Raw genomic sequence first — 20,637 nt, 5'->3', positions numbered from 1 at the left:
TCTTTCGAGAAAATGGTATTTGTCCATTCATGCTCCCATGCCAAATGCTGCAAGGCAAAAAGCCATCCGTTGTTCTTTGTGGCGTTCAATTAATTGTTTATATGGAGCCAGTTTATATCGATTATATCTCTGTTCCCGCTCTCTGCACCGCACGGTTTCGCATATTAGGAGCCTATCTCATAATAGGGGACTTTCCTCTACATTGCAAAGAAGTACGGTATACAAATTAGTGCGACAATTTAAAATAGACGGCCATATAAATTCTCGGCCAATAACAAGGCGTCCACGATGCACTACCGTCGAGGAAGATCAACAACTTTTAAATTTAGTTCAGAAGACCGGATTCCGCTCAGCGGCGCAGCAAACGGTAGCGGAAGTTGGTTTGAATTGTTGCGCGCTAACCGTGCGACGCAGATGGCGGGAACAGAGATACAATCGATATAAACCGGCTCAATATAAACAATTAACCGAACGCCACAAAGAACAACGGATGGCTTTTACCTTGCAGCATTTGGCATGGGAATATGAATGGACAAATACCATTTTCTCGAATGAGAAGGTATTTTCGACGGATGAATCTGAGCCTGTAACATTATGGAAAACGAGAGGAACAAGCTACTCAGAAAATATGGAATCCTCAATTTCCACGTAGACGCGAGGCATTGGCGCAACAGTTCTCAACGTATGGGAAGGTTTCCGCGCAAGGCCTGAGTTATTCTGAAATTTAGTTGCATCTATGCCCCAAAGATTAAATGCAGTAATAGAGAATCATGTCACACGGTATTAATACTATGTGATCTTCCATGGATGTCCTGGTGAAAAAATATCAAAATTTTTCACATTATTAATCAGAATTTCTATAAAAATTTTCAGATTTTTTTTTTGAATACTCAGAGAAATTTTCAGATTTTTTATACGAATTGAAAAACTCAGACAAAATAAGAATAAAATATTTTTCGCAAATATATCCTTGTAGAAATCTGAATAAATATGAGAAAATCTGTGCAATTTATCAGAAATTTTCACATATACGGATATTGAAATATTCTATAAATCTTCATCTAATTAATTCTGAAAGTATCTGAGAAATATCATATACCTCTTCAGAATTTTCATAAGTCCCAATTCTTGCAAAATTTCTGAGAAAATATGAGAGATTTTCTGAGAAATTTTTTCACCAAGGTGATGTATGAATAAATAAATGATATGTTTGACATTGAATGATTGTAACGTGAACTCTCGTTAATGAATGGAATGAATAAACGAATGAAGGAATAAATCTTGAATGAACACGGCACAAGGTAAAAATTATCCGAAATATCTTTGGGCCTGCCGATTCCGCAACCTTCTCGCCTAGCTGCCTATCAAGTTGTGTGGCACTCTTGATGATAACAACGCCCTTGGTGCCGGTCTTCAAGCTGCTCACAAACTCCTCTCCACCACCCGAGGACGTATCGCCGTTTTCGAAACATCCCTGCCTAATATCGATCCAGGGGCCCTGCAGCCGAGAGAAGATCCCAGTACTAGAGTGAACAAAGACGTGCACATCTTAATCCCACAACGAATTTCTACAAGAGATTCGTTCTGGATTGCAGCGGACAACAGATTGCGATTGATCTGTTCTTACCGAACAATCAATAGTAATCAGCGATCTGGCAATTTTATGTAAGTAAATCTATCTTCTCAACTTAATATAATTATAATAAAATGATGATTTTGTACTAAAACTGAATTTGCAAGTAATTAATTTTTATAATTGTAATTTTTTAGAAAGATTACTTCATCGTTATTTGACGAGAAGGATTGGCTTTGAAGCGGTGATGTGACTTCGCGGTCTCAGCATCCACGTCTTCCACGGCAGCTTCTTCGATCGACTGATGTCCTCTGCTTGCCGAACATTAATCCAGACACCGGTTAATTTTACTGTTATATTAATTATGTATTAATAATATGTATTAAAATTAATATGTTATTAATTAATTTTAATGTTATTAATTATGTAATTAATTATGTAATTAAAATTAATATAACATATAACACAATATATTAATATAATTATTATAAATAATTAATATATTGTTAATATAATTATTATAATAATTAATATAATTATTATAAATAATTATATTAATATGTTTATATTACATTAATTTTTAATGTTACACATGTCTTGAAAATAAAAATTAATTTATAAAATAAAATTGTCTATTTAGCTTATTCTTTTATACTAACCCCGATATTACAGTATCCAGTTGATATCTTAAGATTTTCCGCGGCGCACAAGATACATTTCGTGAACCTCCACCTTGTATAGTTCACTTTGACAGCTATCATAACCGTTCACTACGTGTATACAGAGATGGTGAATCGCGATCTCAAAATTACTGCGCGTTCCAAAAATCATCAAAAAAAAAGTGTTGCAACCTTTCCGTGACCGTCGGCACCGCACTGTCCGTATGTACATACAGGCGCAACGCGCAACCGTTGAATTTGAAATTGCATATCTTGAAGATCGGCGCGTTTTCAGCGTTGTTTTTGACGGTGAACGGACTTTGCCACTTGTTTCCGTCAACGCTCGGAAATACCGTTTACCTGCGTAAGTCACTCAGCTATCGTTCTTCCGAGGAATTTCGTACAGGTAGGAAGCGTTTGTGCTCCGCGCGTCCGTCACCGTGCTTCGGTTTTTGCATTAAAAAATTTTTTGTTATTAATTTTTTAGTTTCATCCATATTATAAATTTCGATTTTTCGCAGGATGTAATTCAGATTAATATTCATATAATACAAAATACACACATAAGAATAATCATTCTACAGCCAAAAGGAAAGCACTTACTTATTTTATTTATTTCAAATAAGTTTTTTTACAACAAAGAATATTTTCTTACTAATAGTTTTCAAATATCTTGACACAAATCTTAAAAAAAACAGAATATATTGTTTTGAGTAAATAATTTAATGCTTATAATGACTTTATGGTAGATTTGCGGATTAAGTATTTGGTAAGCTTATATATCCGCAAATCTACCATAAAATCAATATAAGTATTACATTTACTTAAACCATATTCTTGACTTGTGTCAAGATATTTGAAAACTATATTAATAAGAAAATATTCTTTGTTGTAAGAAAAAACTTACTTAAACGAAATAAAACAAAATAAATAAATGCTTTTCTTGGCTGTAGAATGATTATTTTTCTGTGTACAATTTTTTCTATAGTCGAATGTAGTTGATTACAATTTCAAATTAAAAGAACGGATCACAAAGAAACGATCAATCCGTATTCTCACGCAAATAATGGAATTAGAGATAGAAATATTTTTGATCAATGTTGTGCAGTCAATTTTTATGAATTAATTTAATCAATTTAATGAATAAATTCTTTTGTAAATTAACTTCTCGGTGTGTATTTTTCGATACAATCGATGCTCGCATTTAATTTGAATCGAACGTAATGTTATCATTCGTTGGAGTTTTGCAAGATTTATTGATTTTTTTCTTTTTCTGTTAGACGATTTGATATTTCTTTCTTCTTGACAGAGATATCAAAATGTCTATTGTTTTATACTAATTAAATTGCATTTAAAGTATGATGAAGCTTCTATAACGAATTTAAGAAAGAAAAAAATTAAAAGACGAAATATGAATACAAGAAACACGCAGTATGACAAATACTTAAGAAAGGAGACTTAAAGACTTAAGTATTTATCATACACTCTTTATAAAAACGCATGTATTATTTTATTATAAGAACCACATCCGTCTAATTTCACTTATTATTTTTTATTATTGTTTTGTGCCAAAATGTATACAAGTGCGAGGACAATCTTTAAGATCCACGACGTTAGTAGAATAAAAATTTACTAACAAACAAGACCTGGAACTGCTCCGTTTATCCGAAATACCAGCGGGTACTTGAATATGTAAAAATCTCTTTATTAACGTTTGTTCCTGCGTTTTACACCAAAATGTTCATGTGCAACGACAATTTTTAAGGTTTATTTTTATAAAAGAAATAGTTTCTGAAAGTAAAGTTCCGGAAGTGCTCCGCTTTAATCCTATATCCGCGCCTTGCATATGTACAAGATGAAAATTTTTTAACGATTGTTTCTTGCGTTTTGTTCCAAGACATTCATGTTAGAAGGACAATCTTTTAAGATTGGTGATGGTAAAAGAAATAGTTTTTTGACAGTCGAAGTGTATGCCTGTGTGTATGTGTGTATGTGTGTATGAATGTTGTTTTGTCGAGCAAAACGACGTTCTCGAATTTCGCGCGCTTTTCATCGCGCACGGAGCACACTCATGACACCGATGACACGCGCACTCGCGAGATACGACATACGACGTCCTTATCCTCGACGACTCGACCTCGAGCAAGATGTCGACCGCCGAGCTGAATCCGAGACCCTTGCGGGTTTCTCCTTTTATCAAGGTAAAAGGAGCAGCTTCTCTCGAAACATTCCATCATCGTATGTTTTCCTGCGTATCTTCCTTATACGTTTTATTTCACGCTGTTATTAAACGCTGTTCTTTCCGACCCATCCGACTGAATTCTCACCGTCTCTCGTCGCGATCGAATTTATTTCATTACATAATTTTTCTACTGTTTCGTAAAGGTATATTCGGAAATTAATAAATATATATATTAAAAGATATAACTGGTGGTCTTCGTTGTCACGGCAATTTGTGTTATTTTTCAATTTTCACTGAAAGGTTTCTTAACGTCGTCTTTCGATTTTCTAACCTTGAAAAAACTTGAAAGTGTTTTGCTCCGCATGAAATAAATTCGATCATTTTCAGTTCGAAATTCGATTAGTAATTGATGACCGTCTGTTATCTAGATTTAGAATTAGATTTCGCTGTCTTAACTTGGTCCAGGAGTGACACTTATAACACCAGTAATATGTCAGTGTTTGTTTTTATAGGCATATATAGAATAAACAATTTCTGTTTGTAATTAAACGCATCTGTTTATATAGTTTTGCCGCTGGAGTCTACTCCTTACTGGAATCACTTACGGCGCATACCATCATAGAAGATTTAAGAGGAAAGAGGATGCTCGCAGAGCAGAGGAACTGAGACTTAAACCTGCACGTGACGCTAAGCTAGCCGAGGAGAAGAGACTTGCTTTAATAGGTAAAACACTTGACTGTAAACATAAATGTAGAAATAAATATGGCTCGAAGATCTCTTATTTTATAATAATATGTCGTGTTATAGAAAATATTCTATCAAACTGTCAAATATCTTCTTAATCAGTTTTTTTTTATCAACCTGATAGGGTCTTTTTCTACCATTCTTTGAATCACGATTAAAGATAAAATGCTTTGCACAAAACTTTGCTAAGGTACTTGTTTATTGGCCAAAAAGTGTGATTAAAGGAACATCCAAAGTTCTAGAGACTGTATAAAAATATATATATATATTATATAAATGTGTTATAATGTAACTTGATAACATATCATAAATCTGAACCTTTCTTTTTTTCTTTTCAGCGGAACAAAAAATGCTTGACGAGTTTTTCTCACCCAAAGCAAAATAAGCATAATTTGTTTGGTGTTATAGTATATATATCACAAAATACTAATTGATTTATATGTATCTATAGAACTAGTCGACGTGCTGCTCCAACATCATTGTCACAGTCAGAGATAATAAATTCTACATTGTACAAAAATAATAAAGATCTGTAAAAATATAATGAATTATGTATAATTATTTGCAACATGTATAAAAAGTATGAGGTTTTATAGTGACTATATTACAGTAAATATGCTATTAAATATATTGCACTTAAAATACTGAATTTACATTTTACTACAAAATGTCGTCCCGTTTCGAGTAATAAAAAAAAATCGCCCGAACAGGGACTCGAACCCTGGACCCTCAGATTAAAAGTCTGATGCTCTACCGACTGAGCTATCCGGGCTGATATCTAACCTTCTTTAAACGTGTTAGTTACTATGGACACGTATTTATTCCAATATAAAAATAACTTGACAATATTTCTTTTTAATAGAGATATAATTTCATTATTCAAAAGTTAACGGTAGATTATAAAATCTTTTTTTAAGATAATTTACGTATGACTGCGATAGTTTTTAATATTTAATATCAAATATTTCGGTAACAATGCTGTAAACTGACTTAAAACATTAAAATTTACTTAAAAAAAAAAAATGAAATTTTATGGACTATAAAAAAAAAACTTAACTATTTGACTGGACTTGTGAAGCTCAAAGAGGACAAGAAATCAACACGAAAGGGACAATTCGTGATGCTTTAAGTGATCTTTTTTTTTCGTTTTGTTTTTGCAACATTCAATATAGTATATGTATATGTGTTCTACATTCACAACAAAAACAAATATGTCAATACATGTGTATACACATGCATAAAAAGTATCCTCTTCTTGTAAGTAAGTAAACGACTTGTGTATACAATAACATACAAAAATATAGTGTTGGAATGGACGTTTAAAAACACATAAAAAACTATATCGGTTCTTGATACAAAAATAAGAACTTCAATCATTTTGGAGGACTTGCCGCCTCATGAACATATCTCTCCACTTCATGTAACAATAAACAAGATATATGTATTATCGTATTGTCATAAATGCTCCAAGACTTTTGTTCCCATGAATTTTATTCACTTGATATCTTTAAGCTGCGATCAGCTCCGTTTTATTGTCCTTAGTAATTAGTTGCAGGAGAGAACCATTAGTAGGCCGATCTTGGTTTTGAGACCATTTCCAGAACAAGCTATAGAAAGATAAGTACATTTTTTAAATAATATAAATCACAAGATATTAATTTGATATGTAAATAACGTTTTATCTTACTTTGACACAAACTCGAGTGGAGTCCAAGTGCTTGTATCAGCTTTAGGCATCCATTTCCTGTTCATTGGCGTGTCTAAAGTAACCGGTAGGATGCAAGCAACCAAACTATTGGAAGGAAGACCACTATCTTTAGCCGCCAAAGATTTCGTTAACTGATGAACAGCTGCCTTTGCCATACCATAGCCGATCATCCCTAATCGAGTAGAATCGGCCTTTTAGCAATTACGAAAAGTTATATGATGCATATTTATATTATTATCCATGAAAGAAACCTGGTGTTTCTCCTAGCGCCGGCTTAGCACCAGTCAAAGAAAGGAATCCTCCTTGCTTCAAGTATTCAGCCGCGATACTGGCAGCTATGACGGAACTCCAAACGCTTTGTTTCCACATTAAGTCGCTGTTTTTCACGAAATCTTTGTGCGCCGCATTACCACCGGCCCATCCCCCGGCCACGCAGATAATGCCATCAACTTTTTCGTCTTTCAATGTATCTTTAACTTGAGCCAAGATCTCAGTTTGCTGCAAGAAGTTAATTAACATCTACCGCTTGAATATTCATGATAAAAATGTAAACGACGAAAAATTACCTGCTGCTGCCAGTCGCCGTCAGGATTTACAATCACATTTGCATCTGCTTGCTCATTTGGCTTCATATCAATAGAGCCAACCCACTAAAAATTATAATACAACGCATATACTAAACCAAAATAAAAATTTATAATTATAAACTAAATATAACATACATATACATACTTAATAACAAATTAACAATATTATAAAAATATTTAATAATTTTATGCACAAGCAATAATATAAATAACATTTGTGTTTAGAAGATAATTAGGATATAGGTAATTTATGTTTTTTAGCATAAAACATATGATTTAGCTAACTTTATACATGTGATTTATCTAAATGTATATACAGTAGAGATAATAATCACTTCTAGAAGGCTCTGTGAAAGGACTTGCCTGACTACCAGTAACCTTGGTACACATACATAGTTTTTATGCAATTTCAGACAACGTCTATATATACGTCTACATATACAACTAAAGACAATCTCATAAAGAAATATCGATTTCGATTAAATTGCAAAATCTTTGAATTGTGTAATCGCATTTTGCAATATTTTTACTTATTATTACATTGATATATAGTCACATGTCATAATTGCATATAATTGCATATTTTATTTATCCAATTATAATGCAAAAAAATGAAATAAATAATAAAATTGACCAAGGGCTATCGCATATTATCGCATATAATCTGAAATTACTCCACGAAATATTTAAAATCGCCGTGACTTAATGGAACCGGGAAAATTGAAGAGGAAACAGTTGACTGTCACTTCGATCGAATCATATGGCACTCCCATGCGCCGTTTGACATGGGCCTAAATAAATATCATGTCAAACGAATACCGCGGAAAAATGGTTCTTATTTTATCCTTACAAATTTCACTAAGAAAAATTGAAACGGACGAAAATACGATGTACGATTTGCGGAATGTGATCGGGCAAAAGTCACCGATAAATTGGGTGATAAAAAAACTCCGACTTGGCCATTATAAATTACATTTTTTAACATTTTAATTATTTAATATATTTATATAATTTTTTCATTGTACGTACATATTAATACGTGTTTTTTCACATGTTTATAAAATTATTTAATAGTAGACCGGCAGAAAACTCTAATCAAATTTTGTGCGATGTATTGACAAGGTCTGCCGATAAGACGGCCGTGCGATTAATCGGATCTGGATTACGCGTCGGGCGCGAGGGTAACGGCACTCGTGAGTCCCGCTTACTCACCCAATTTTGCGATTTGAATTGCGATACGCAAGCCGAGCCGAGGGCACCCTTGCCCCCGTACACAATCACACGTCCGAGTACCGCGGCCATTGTTCGATAAGTGATACGATATACGATTTCGCGAGGGGTCCGCGTCCGACCCGAAGTCTCGCGATCGCCGGCGGAACGATACGAGCACGCGCGGAAATGACTTTCGGAAGGTTTCGTGAAAAGATCGCCATCTGGTCTCGTCATGAACTACGTGTCCATGCCGTCCATGGATGGCCGTTCGAATCAACGCAGATAGAATGAGGGAGGTGAATTTGAATTTCTCACACTGAAGTCCTGCACACAATAGAGCGCATATTAGGAATAAGAATAAATATTAAATATTAGGATATATAAATATAGGAATATTCCTGTAATAAATATTAAATATTAAGATATGTAAATGTAGGAATATTAATTCCTATATTTATATATCTTATATTTTATTCTTTGCCATTGCGCATTACGGTTGATTATTATTATTAATTCCGATTCCTAATATTTAATATTTATTCTTATTTCTAATATGTGCTCTAATTGTGCGCAGTTTCTTAATGTCTTAGATTGAAGTAAAAGCCATCAATGTGATTGCCTAGTTTAATAAGTTTTGTCATCGACAGACCGTGTGTGGCTGAATAAAAGTATTTTAAATTTAATATCCTTACAATTAAAACGTAATTTATCATTTATGATTAACAAATCGTTGCAAAGCATCTTCGTTTAAATTCCGATTAACTTTGATGATTAACTCGTCAAGCAATACTATGCTATTCAGTCAACGCAGATAGCAAAAATTAGCAATTGCTAATTTTTGTTGTTCAATGGAAAGAAAAATTATATTATGGGCAATAAATTATAAATTATAAGTTCACAATTTTTTCGACAATCCTGCTAGTTGTATAAATCGCCAATTAAATTAATAAATGATTAATTTAGGGTTTCTTTAACAGGAACGACGCGCGGCTGAAAAGAAGCCGCCCTTGAGGAATCGCGCGAACTTCGTATCTCCCGCGAATACGAAGTCGAGATCGTCGCGACTCGCGGCAACGTCACGGCGGGGTCGCGCGGCGGCGCCAATAGGCGACGCGCAGGTCGCGCAACGTCCATCGGGTCATCGGGATACCCGGTAGGCCAGTCTATCGTGACGTCACGTTCGTCAAGCCTAGTTGGGTTAGGTTTTACGCTGGAAATTCTAACGACAAATTTTTTGTTTGACGATTGATGTTTTCCCCGTGTCGTGTCGACCCGTGACCGAGCGACGCCGAGGTGCCCACGCAACGACGGCCGGCGATCGTGTCTCGCAGAGCGTACGATCGCGAGGGGTTCGCGCAGTTTGGCGTATATGAGATTTTAAACGGAAAATGAGTCGACATGAAGGTACGTACGTGCTCCGACGAGCAAGTCAGCCCGCGGGACGGGCGACCGCGCGGGGATTCACGGGTGCCCGCCGCCGCGGCGAGCGGTTTCTGGGTCGCGTCGGGCACGCGGGAACCTTCGCCGTGGGTCCGCGAGGACCCGCGACGGTGTCCGCGGGACCGTCGAGCCGCGGGGACGTCCTTTTTGACACGGGGACACGTCCCGCGAGCTCCCGTGGCCGACGGGCCCTAATGTCAGAGGCCAGATGGCAGCACACGGTTGAAGATTCACGCGAATTTCTGCGGATTTGCGACGTTTTCCCGTGGAATCCCTGGGGATCCGCGACGATATTCGGTATCCTCTTGCTGCGGCGTACCGCCAGGTCGTCGACCACCACGTCCGATCAGCTGTCAGACCGTCGTACCGCCTCAGCTGACTCCCCCTTTCAACACGGTCTCCCCTGGGCTCCCCCAACCCGTTTTCCTCACCGAGTCTTTCCCTTCTTGCAGAACATATTGCAGACTTTTTTCCAACATTATCGCGATCTCTTTGCACGAAACCGATTGCACGGGCGGTCAATAAAAATTTTGTGTAACGGCCCCCGTGCCCTCCGGCGGACTTGTCCGCTATCCTCTCGACATCTCAGCTTCGCTACTTAATGTGTGTCATAAAAATAGTATTACGAGCCACATTGCTCTTAAGTCTCTGGCCTTTGAGATTTTAATAAGCGGAAAGAAGTTTTGCATTTATTTAGTATGGCGTGTACAGCACAAGGTAATCTCTGTGCTTCTTAAGTAGAATTTATATTTTTCCAAGGCGCAAGGTGTGTTATGTTATATAATTATCATGTCCGATATAAATTGATGATAGATCAACCTGAAGTGCCACTTGGACACTCCAGTATTTGTCGCGCATTGTAAACTTCAATTACTGATATTTTATATTTGAAACTAAGTACAGTATCATGTAGATTTTAGTGTTTAATTAATAAATGTATATGTATGCGATAAGTTCACGCCTTCTTATGAAATATTGATCAGTCGTTCCTTTGTATTTACTGTACTCAATTGGCGTATATCGTGCCCGAATCCTGCTTTCCATTGTTGCAAGACTGTGACTCGTATTTACTGCACATTGCTATTTATAGTTGTATAGTCATCTGACTTTGGATACGGGTAGTAGTAATTCCTTATTGGCAAGTTAAAAAGTATTCTTTTGGTTCCCGTTTTGCATAACGCAAACGTGGAAAGAAAATTGGAGTGCGATATAAAAATACATTACTTCAATTAATACAGTGTTGTACATTATTTGATGTTATGAGATCTGGGTTAAAAATGTACATAGAAACACACACACACACACACACACAGATTTTCATGAAGTCATGATTTATTACTTTGTTAACTGATGTACAAATGTTCTGTCTTTCTCTTAATTAACCTTCTATTTCTCTTACATGTATTCTCTGTCATTCTTTTTTTTTTTTAAATAATTTAAAGTTAATGCATATGTAAGAAGTATAGTTGGAAGGAAGGTAGAAGTTTGAAATTTAAATTGATTCTAGTACATAGAGTGGTATATGTCATACTTGATTGAATTTCTCTACTTTATATATCATTTATTATTTTGACGTTTTCAAACTATTTGGCATTAGTTGGTTCTACTAATATACTTTTCAGCTTTTTTTCAAAATTGAAAAATAATGAAATTGGTATGTGAGACTGAAGGAACTTTTTGATGACTTTCAATATTTTAAACTATAATTTGCATTTATATGCTTATTGTAATTTCATGTTTTTTATATTTTGCATCCAGAATTTTTTCCACGACTGCATTATGCAAAATGGAAATCCAAGAATACTTTTAACTTGCTAATAAGGAATTATAATATATCAGAAATTTAATATATTAAGTAATGTGTATTACTATTTAACTAATAAATAATAAACTTAAAAATAAGAGTTTTACTTTCTACTTTTCGGCTTATTATTTGTTACTGCACGTGATAATATCTATATTTAATTATATATAACAATAAATGTAAGTTGTAATGGCAAATTAGAAATAGCTAAGATTTTAGCAAGATTTAAAAATCTATGAGATTTGTATGTACGTGATATAAAACATTTTTAAAATATTTTTTCGAATTTATATTGAGCTAAACATATTTGTTTTAGGGGTTAGCTGTGATTCCTGCTTGAAGGGAAATTTTCGGGGTCGTAGATACAAGTGCCTCGTATGCTACGATTATGATCTATGTGCCAGCTGCTACGAGGGAGGCGCCAGTACCACTCGCCACCTCACAGATCATCCTATGCAATGCATACTTACTAGATCTGACTTTGGTAAGGCTCAAATTTAAAATATAATGTTTACTTTACTAATAATTACAAATATTAATTATATAAAATAATTTAAAAGTATTTTATATATTCAACTTTTTTACATATTACAGCAGAATACATAAGAAGAAAAGATATTTATTTCAATGCCAAATTCTTATACTTAACACTGCGCGGACACCGTGTTTTTGGAATACTCACCCCGGACACCCTGGGACTTTTAAGTCCGAAGGGTTTTTGAAAACGTTTCTGTGTTACAAACAAATTTATAAAAATTAATGTATCATCTTTAAGGTTTCAAAAAGTGATTTCTATTCTTACATAGGCCGGAATTGTTGCATTTTTTTTTAAGTGTCAGGAGAAAACTGTACAATACGAAAAATCGACTGTGCCTTAAAAGACAGTGTCCGCGCAGTGTTAAATAGTTATAAATGCCTGAAAAATAATGAATTTTGCAAATTAAACTTCTAGTTGCGTGATTAGATAACATTTTTTAGTGATTAAATAAATTATTTTTTCAATTATATTTCAATTAATTTCCTTCAAAAATTGTAAATATATAAAAAAGACGTGTTTGACAAAGCAAATGACGCATCATAATTATATAATAATATTAAATAATTTATAGTTGGAAAATGTTATGATTAAAAGGTTAAGATTAAAATTTATTAATTAATTTGTAAATGATTAACTTTCCAATAGAATTATACTATGGTGGCGAAGGAGTGAGTGTCGAACAGCCCCAATCCTTGACTTGTCCCTACTGTACAAAAATGGGCTTTACCGAGGCTACATTACAAGAACACGTTGCTGCTGATCATCCGGATATTTCGTTCGAAGTCGTACGTGTATAAAGAGTAAAAAGAGATAAAATACATAATGATTACGTAAGTATATCTATAACTTGTATATTTTTTGTAACAGGTTTGTCCAGTGTGCGCAGCAGTGCCAGGTGGAGATCCTAATCATGTTACTGATGATTTTGCTGGCCATCTGACACTAGAACACCGCAGTGGACCAAGGGACCTGATCTCCTTTCTGGATGAACCAACTGCAAGTAGACACGGTGTTAGACGGATACCGCATCCATCTAGAGCCGTTGGAGCTCCACGTGGACGTAGGTATGTACAAAACTGCAGATATCTATTGACCAATTTACTCATCAATTTAACATTACATAAGATTATTTCCTATATCATATAAATTAAAGTATTTTTTATTGAAAATATTGATATTAATTAAAATAAATTTTTTGTAATTATCATATTTCACAATTGATTATAATGTTTATAGACTTTATCTTTGTACATAATTTTGTAATAATGTTACTAGATATTTTTTTTTGCAAATTTATATCTTTTATATTTTTATGAATAGGTTATTTCATAAATACTGTATCTATCTGCCGATAGATTGTGATAAATTGTAAATACTTTTTCCTTAATGAAAATTTGACATGATTAACTACAAGTTCTTAATCATCATTGTTATCATGTTATCTCAGATCATGTTCATTAGAGCGTTATTGGACCTGCAGGTCCAACATGCATTTCAGTTCATCTGGAGGGCTGAGCCCAAGTAATCGTGAAGGCATAGATCCAATTGCGGAATTGCTGTCTCAATTGTCGGGAGTACGCAGAAGTGGAGGCGGAAGTGGACAAAGTACATCAGCACCTACACAACTACAGCAATTACAAATGCAGTTGCAATTAGAGCGACAACAAGTCCGGGTATAATTCATTTTTACCTTGAAAAAAAAAAACGAATATATGTATATATATATATATTTTTATAATGTTTATTAGGTTATGCATAATCGCAGTGTCATGTATGTCATTAAGTCTGAAGAATGTTCAAGTCGAATCGCGTTTAAATGTAGATATCATGATTACATCGTTTAAAGCTGTGTCTGATAGCTGGCTATTTGATAGTATTGAATATTTAATACATGTAAAAGCTTAATTGTAAGGTGAAAATAACAGTTTATGAAATATTAAAGTAATTGATTGAAAAAAAATTAATTGGAACGTTCAGTTATGAATATATATATATATATACAAGATATATAGATAGAATAGTCTCATATGCTACGTAACTTAAAATTAATCTCAGACTGGATACGTGGCACTGATTACACATTTACTTATACTGATTGAACATTTTGACTTTTTTGTTACCTTGTTTTCCGTTCTCTCTTTCTCTTTTTTTTTGTTTAATAATATATAGAGGTTGTTTGCTGAAATTATAAATGTTATAACTAGAAATGTAACAATAGATATTTATAAATAAACATAATAGAACATTAAAAGGACAAATAGAATAAAGAAAATAGTGGAGTGTTTAGAAGAGAAAGAAGAGATAAATTTTCAAAAATTTTGTTTAGTTAGTTATTGGCTGAGTTAAATTATTGAGTTTAGTTAGTTATTGACTTAAACTGTGTTAAATTATCGAATTTTGATTATTTAAATTACTGACTTCAATTATTGAGTTATTGACTTTAATCCAAGCGAGATTAAGAAATATTTGAACAATGCTAATAATGAATTATGCTAATGTAAGTTAATAATTTATTAATTTTTGATGATTTATTCTGTTGATGTAGCAGAATATACTATTGATATTATATGTGCGATTAGTTTATATATTAGTATTTAATATTTTCTATTACTATATTGATAATTATTATTTTGTGTATTATTATTGGTAACTTGTGAATTGCTTAAATAATAATTATTCCAATAGTCTTGTGATTTTTATAGAAGAGATTGAGCAAATAGTTCACTTTTTGTTCCCAGTCAGCTGTAGTCATTCCTTGTAGCAAAAGGGTTAATTATCTTTTACATATTAAGCAATATGGTTACTAAAATAAAATCTTTTTAGGCTGCCAGACAACAACTCGAAAGATTACCCAGAAGACAGACGCAAGTGATCGGTTCTGTAAGTGGAGGCAGCGGGGGTGGCAGCGGCGGTGGTGGCGGTCATACTACTACTATGGGGACAACGAACAGTACAAGTAGTAATAATAACGCGACCAATGCGGCCAACTCGTCCGGTGTGTCTTCGACTAATTCACAGAATAATATGTCCCTGTTACCCAGGTATGTATTTCCCTTTCAGATCTTCAATTAATAACATGTATTTCAAAGTTACAGGTATAAAATATTGTTTATAGAATTTTTTTATTCATATTAGTCTCGTTAAGTAAATAAGTCTAGTTAATTTCAAGTGCATTTTGTTCACGTAAAATATTAATTTAAATTATTCACATATATTTAAGATTAAAAATTCATGCAATATACAAAAGAACAATCGGGTGATGGCTGGTCTGGTGGGTAGAGCGCCAGATTCGTAATCCGGAGAACCGGGTTTGAATCCCGCTAGGCCACTGAGAATTTCTCAGTGAAAACGCCGTCCCCCCATCTAGCGGAGAGAGGTATCCCTAGGTGGAAAACTGGGCTCCGTCTTTCGGAAGAGACGTTAAACCGTTGGTCCAAAGGAAATGATAATAGTAGGGAAAAGAATTGGATAGGGTTGGGTACGTCCCTTGAAAAACGCCTCTCCCCTCTTGGGCTACGTTCGGATTCCCACCCGAGTGCTAAAAATCCTATAGTATATGTCACGTGCACTATAGATTTTCAGCACCCAGGTGGGGAATCGGAACGCACCCTTGAATTGGATAGAATAGGATAGGGTTGGGTACGTCCCTTGAAAAAACGCCTCTCCCCCCTTGAATTGGATAGAATTGGATAGGGTTGGGTACGTCCCTTTAAAAAAAAAAAAAAAACGCTTTTTAAAACCCCTTATATAAAGTATATATAAAGTATATATCTTTATCCTTTTTACAAAAGAACAATAATCAGTCAAGCTTGCGTTCTAACAAAAAAAATTACTCTTTTTTTTCTCAGTCTATATACAAAATGTACAAGCTCACGTGTTGTAAATAGCTGCCAAAAACTATATTATAAATATCTACGTATCTATTTTGGACAACACTGATATGCATTTTGTTATATATCAACATGTGGTATTTATAATTGAAAAATATATACTCACGAGCAGTAAAAAAATACATGTATACGTTTAATGTATACGTTTAATTTGAAAACCGATAAGAACGAATATTGCGATATTCGATTATTTTACTTGGTAAATCTGATTGTCCGTCTTCACGTTTGTACAGATGCATCATAACCACGCCGTCTGACTCACAACTGCAAAGTATTGAACGCGAGAGTGCAAATAGGAGCCTGTTTGCACGTGAACTTATTGTCGGAACGCTTTCCCAAACATTGTCAGAATTGATGCAACAACAGTGCGCTGTGCAAACACCGGCGTCGAATGCGACTACTGCCACGACCAGTCCTGAAACCCCAAACGCCAATACTTCCATTGTCTCTGCGAAAAAATTGGGAGTAACTCAGGAAGCGAAGAGAGAACAAGCGACAAGTAAACACGTGACATCACAGGCACCTGTGCAACAAAAAGAATCGCATATTCTGCAGGCTGCTGCTGCTGCTGCTGCTACTACTACTACTACTGGCAGCGTAGGTTCAGGTCTGCAAAATCAGGGATTATCCTCGAATCCTAATAGCATTGCAACGCAAAATCCACCTATAGTTCAAACATTGATGCATAGTGTATTACCTCAGCCATTGGTAAGCATCTATTTTTCTGGCAAATAATATATGTTAAAATATTATATGTTAAAATTAAGCATAATTAGAGACCTAAAGGGGATGAAAGTAATATATATGTTATATTTGAAACTCGATGTAGCAATATCTAGCATCTATATTTCCCAAAAATTATCTGTCACTTTGAGAAATTTGATAATTTATCTCACTTATTGTATTTAATTTTACTGTCACTTTATATGATACTTATGTCAATGTTATTTTGAGACACGCTATATCTAGTTCCAGACGATATTATCGGAACAACAGTTGATACATGGTAGAAAATCGAAATAGTCCTCATAGAATTTCGTGTGACTTAGGTACTGCAGCAACCACTGCCGCCACCAATTAGGAATACTGGTACCGGAACTATCAGGGAACCGATAGCAGCTCCGGCGCCCGCTTACCTCAGAGGTGGAGTTGGCTCGGTCGGAGTGACAGGCTCTTCGCGTAGGAAGCCGGTTAGGGCAGTAGATGGCAGAAACCAATCTACGGAACCGCCACCCCCACACTAACCCCTCCTTAGCCCGTGTACCCATCCTCCACCCTGATTCCTCACACAGGATCCCCTAGCACTAGTCCTAGCACTGTTTAGAACACCTCATCATTATTGTTATTATTATAATATTATATATTAATAATTATTCGAAACGCCCTCTCCTTTCTTCCTCCTTCTCCTCCTCCCTCTCATCCACGTCCTCATCCTTTTGTGCCCTAATGCTACTACAAAACTTTTCCGAACTTTAATCTCGCCATTTTTGCTGTTACGTGACATGGAACAAGGGCAAGGGCTGATTCGCTGGCCGCTGCGGCATCTTTGCGAATAATAATGTACATAACTCACACTTCTTGCAGTCATGCTCGAAATATATAGAGTTCGTTCGCGTGTACTACTCTTCTTCGAATGAGTCTTGCCACGTTCTTCCACGCTGACGTGCTACCACGATACGGCGTTACCTTTTACCCGCTGGAGAGCAGGTGTTTGCGAACCAACACAAAAATGTATTGTAAAAAGAAGTTCTTACGAAGACGAAGCGACATTAGCGTTTGTTGTTCGGTTATTGAGGTATCGAAGAATAGTACGAACACGCAAAAGGATAAATACACGCAAAAGGATACTTGGATCAGCATACTGATATAAGAATTCAGCAATATACTTGTAGTATATATCGATCCAATGATGGTGAATGAATGTGTACGCGAATGTAGCTTTTCCATATTGCATTTTGCGTATGTTATACACGATTGCCGTCATGATACGAAATGCGAGAGGTTTTATTGATCAACATACCCGGTGCAAATCGAACGATCGACCGCTAATGTATACTTGTAATACGATACGTCTCCCCCTTTTTTTCAGATAAAAATATACGAATGCAAAATCATGCCTGGGCTGGTCCGTAATACTAACGCTTTTAAATTGCTTTAACCTACAGATAACTTCTCCGGCGCACTAATAATGGAAAAAATGATACACAAAACGATTGTAGGAACGAATGTCACGAATGGTATAACAGTGCAGAACAACGTTGCTGCATATTTTTCAGATGACTACTTAGATTATAATTCTCGTTATAATAGACTCCTGTATGCTTTACAATCAATAAATCATTGGTATAATGTACGAGAAAGTCATTTATAGTTTATAATTATCATTTGTAGTCTACACGAACTTCCTTTATCTTTTAACTCGTTTAAGTAGAGTTTGTTCGCTGTAGCATTTTACACAATTTTACATCGTAGACTAAACAGAGGAAAGGGTTGAATTATATTGAGGGAATAAAGAATGAATTATATTGAGGGAATAAATTTTATGTATTAGACTTTTTAGAAATAGATGTTTAATTGAATTAGATATATATAATTTAGTAAAAATCGGTACTGGCGGACCATCCCTTGGCATACTTATGGCATAAAATGTCGTAAAGTGGAGAGATTACATTTAGATATAAGTTATGATTTTATGTTAGCCGTTAAATTAACATTTCAAAATATATGGTTTCTAGTGTTTATGTTTTAAATGTATTTAATGTTTCACTAATATTTACTGTTCACCAAATTATAAATTTCAAGATTTAGTGTTGTATATTATGGGAGCTTTCCAGCAAGCGACACAAGTCGGCACAAACATCGTTCTATCTTTCTTTTTTTGGCAATGAGTAACAAAGATAAAACGATACTTGTGTCGACTTGTGTCGCTTGCTGGAAAGCTCCCGATATAATTTTACATTAGATGTAAACTTGTGACGCATAGAATTGAGAAATAAAGCTTTTTTTTAAATTAGTCACTCCATTTTAAGACATTAAACAATTGCAGTAACCGTAAAAAAAACTTGTCCTATCACAATTATACTTGGATCTATATATTTATTCGTTAAAAAGCGTAAAGTAAAAAAATTTTTCATATCGTGATCCGATAATGGAAAATCTTCAAATTTTTCTTTTCAATTTTTTCGAAGACAAGCCAAGTCTTTCAAATATACCAAATTTTTTTTTAATAGAGATATATTTATTTCTATAAAACATACGCGAAGGTAACATCGGTAACATTGTATCGGAGTGTGCGTGCGATGTAATACGGATGCATTTGTAAGATTTCTACCGAGAGTAGAAAATTTCGAAGATGCTCGTGTACATCGCCGTTATCTGCTTTTCTCGTTTCTTTTCTTCGAATACTATTCTTCCTTTTCTTTCTTTTGCATGTTCACTAGTCCGTATACATGATATCTCTTGCCCCGTCTCGTTAATGTTTTCAATCCAAATTGTCTGTCACCTAAGATCCCGTGTGAGCGTGTATCTGCAAGATGTGGTGGCTCTGCAAACCCCCCTGTGCGAACGTTTTACAAAGTGTGCAAAAATGATATATACACGCCGTGTAGATCCACGAGAAAAAGAAAGAAAGAAGAGTTAAAATATTTAGTGTGCAAATCTATCACGATAGAGTATGAACTTCAGAGCTTGATCATCTTATTTTCTTTGTGCGCAAGATCGAGAAACTTCAAAACTAAATTTAAACGAAAAGTAGAAAACAGATTGTAAAGGAAACTTGTTGAACTTTTAATTGTCGTTTCTCCGATGTTCTTGGATGTTTTGCTTGTCTTTCCACCCGTACTCGATACATGTATACTTTGAGCAAGTGATTTTCTTTTTTAAATAGTTATTCACGATCTTGTACTTCATATTGTGTAATTAGTTGCAATTTACAGAAGAATAGATCCGAAACGTAAATAAAACGGGGTGCACTTAATTGCCTTAATGCAGGATGCCTGAAAAAAAAAATTAGGATTCGACAGCCCCTCTTTGAGAAGCGGATGTGCCTGCATTTGCGAAAGTCTCTGCGCATGATGCTCCGTGATGAAGTTAATACTGTACTGAGCTAATCTTAATAAACGTATGCGTATGTAAAATTATCAAATTGCGGATATTGAGCGAATTTATTACACCGCCGTACATTATACGAACCGAGTGTTCAAATCAACGAGGATTCAACGCCTAATCCGGGAGTTTGTGTTCAGGAACGAAGCAAGACTCTAGTACAAGTTTAGTTTCTTTATTTTTGCGCCAGTTTTCT

The 20,637-nt window shown here is 34.9% G+C and overlaps 2 protein-coding genes, 1 long non-coding RNA gene and 1 other non-coding gene across 5 annotated transcripts; 2 read left to right on the top strand and 2 right to left on the bottom strand.

Annotated features, from left to right (window-relative positions):
- Positions 1 to 1,533: 1,533 nt before the first annotated feature.
- LOC139782052 (uncharacterized) lies at positions 1,534 to 1,976 on the top strand. The gene is made up of 2 exons (XR_011720783.1): positions 1,534 to 1,665; positions 1,771 to 1,976. It is a non-coding gene; the product is annotated as an uncharacterized lncRNA (long non-coding RNA).
- Positions 1,977 to 5,857: 3,881 nt separating this feature from the next.
- Trnak-uuu (transfer RNA lysine (anticodon UUU)) lies at positions 5,858 to 5,930 on the bottom strand. Its single transcript has one exon. It is a non-coding gene; the product is annotated as a tRNA-Lys (tRNA).
- Positions 5,931 to 6,276: 346 nt separating this feature from the next.
- On the bottom strand, positions 6,277 to 8,819 carry Dhpr (dihydropteridine reductase). Its single transcript, XM_071720978.1, has 5 exons — positions 8,666 to 8,819; positions 7,433 to 7,516; positions 7,118 to 7,364; positions 6,846 to 7,038; positions 6,277 to 6,765 (listed from the first exon to the last, which is right to left on the bottom strand). Exons 1-5 carry the CDS (start codon positions 8,753 to 8,755, stop codon positions 6,666 to 6,668), a joined length of 714 nt encoding a protein of 237 aa, XP_071577079.1. The 5' UTR covers positions 8,756 to 8,819; the 3' UTR covers positions 6,277 to 6,665.
- Positions 8,820 to 9,815: 996 nt separating this feature from the next.
- On the top strand, positions 9,816 to 20,481 carry LOC139782055 (E3 ubiquitin-protein ligase KCMF1). Of its 2 annotated transcripts, none has more exons than XM_071720980.1 (8): positions 9,816 to 10,069; positions 12,226 to 12,393; positions 13,093 to 13,232; positions 13,315 to 13,511; positions 13,928 to 14,120; positions 15,271 to 15,488; positions 16,571 to 17,045; positions 17,387 to 20,481. In XM_071720980.1, the coding sequence occupies exons 1-8, from the start codon at positions 10,054 to 10,056 to the stop codon at positions 17,579 to 17,581; spliced, it is 1,602 nt and encodes a 533-aa protein (XP_071577081.1). In that variant the 5' UTR covers positions 9,816 to 10,053; the 3' UTR covers positions 17,582 to 20,481. The 2 variants fall into 2 exon arrangements, with proteins under 2 accessions (XP_071577081.1, XP_071577082.1); XM_071720981.1 differs by having other exon boundaries at positions 17,370 to 17,503.
- The last annotated feature ends 156 nt before the right edge of the window (positions 20,482 to 20,637 follow it).

This window comes from Temnothorax nylanderi, unplaced genomic scaffold (genome assembly GCF_030848795.1).
Source record: "Temnothorax nylanderi isolate EJ_2023f unplaced genomic scaffold, tnyl_v1.0 TNYL_tig0385_pilon, whole genome shotgun sequence".
Taxonomy (NCBI): domain Eukaryota; kingdom Metazoa; phylum Arthropoda; class Insecta; order Hymenoptera; family Formicidae; genus Temnothorax; species Temnothorax nylanderi.
Note: the sequence above shows the minus strand (reverse complement) of the source record. Positions and strands in the feature narration are given on the sequence as shown.

Bases quoted from the DNA above. Each gene is read 5' to 3' on its own strand.
- LOC139782055 (XM_071720980.1), top strand. The intron at 12,394-13,092 runs GTAAGGCTCAAA...ACTTTCCAATAG, and splicing joins ACTTACTAGATCTGACTTTG to AATTATACTATGGTGGCGAA. The intron at 17,046-17,386 runs GTAAGCATCTAT...CGTGTGACTTAG, and splicing joins GTGTATTACCTCAGCCATTG to GTACTGCAGCAACCACTGCC.
- Dhpr (XM_071720978.1), bottom strand. From the start codon at position 8,755: ATGGCCGCGGTACTCGGACGTGTGATTGTGTACGGGGGCAAGGGTGCC. The intron at 7,517-8,665 runs GTGAGTAAGCGG...TATAATTTTTAG, and splicing joins AATTCAAATCGCAAAATTGG to TGGGTTGGCTCTATTGATAT. The intron at 6,766-6,845 runs GTAAGATAAAAC...ATCTTTCTATAG, and splicing joins CCACTCGAGTTTGTGTCAAA to CTTGTTCTGGAAATGGTCTC.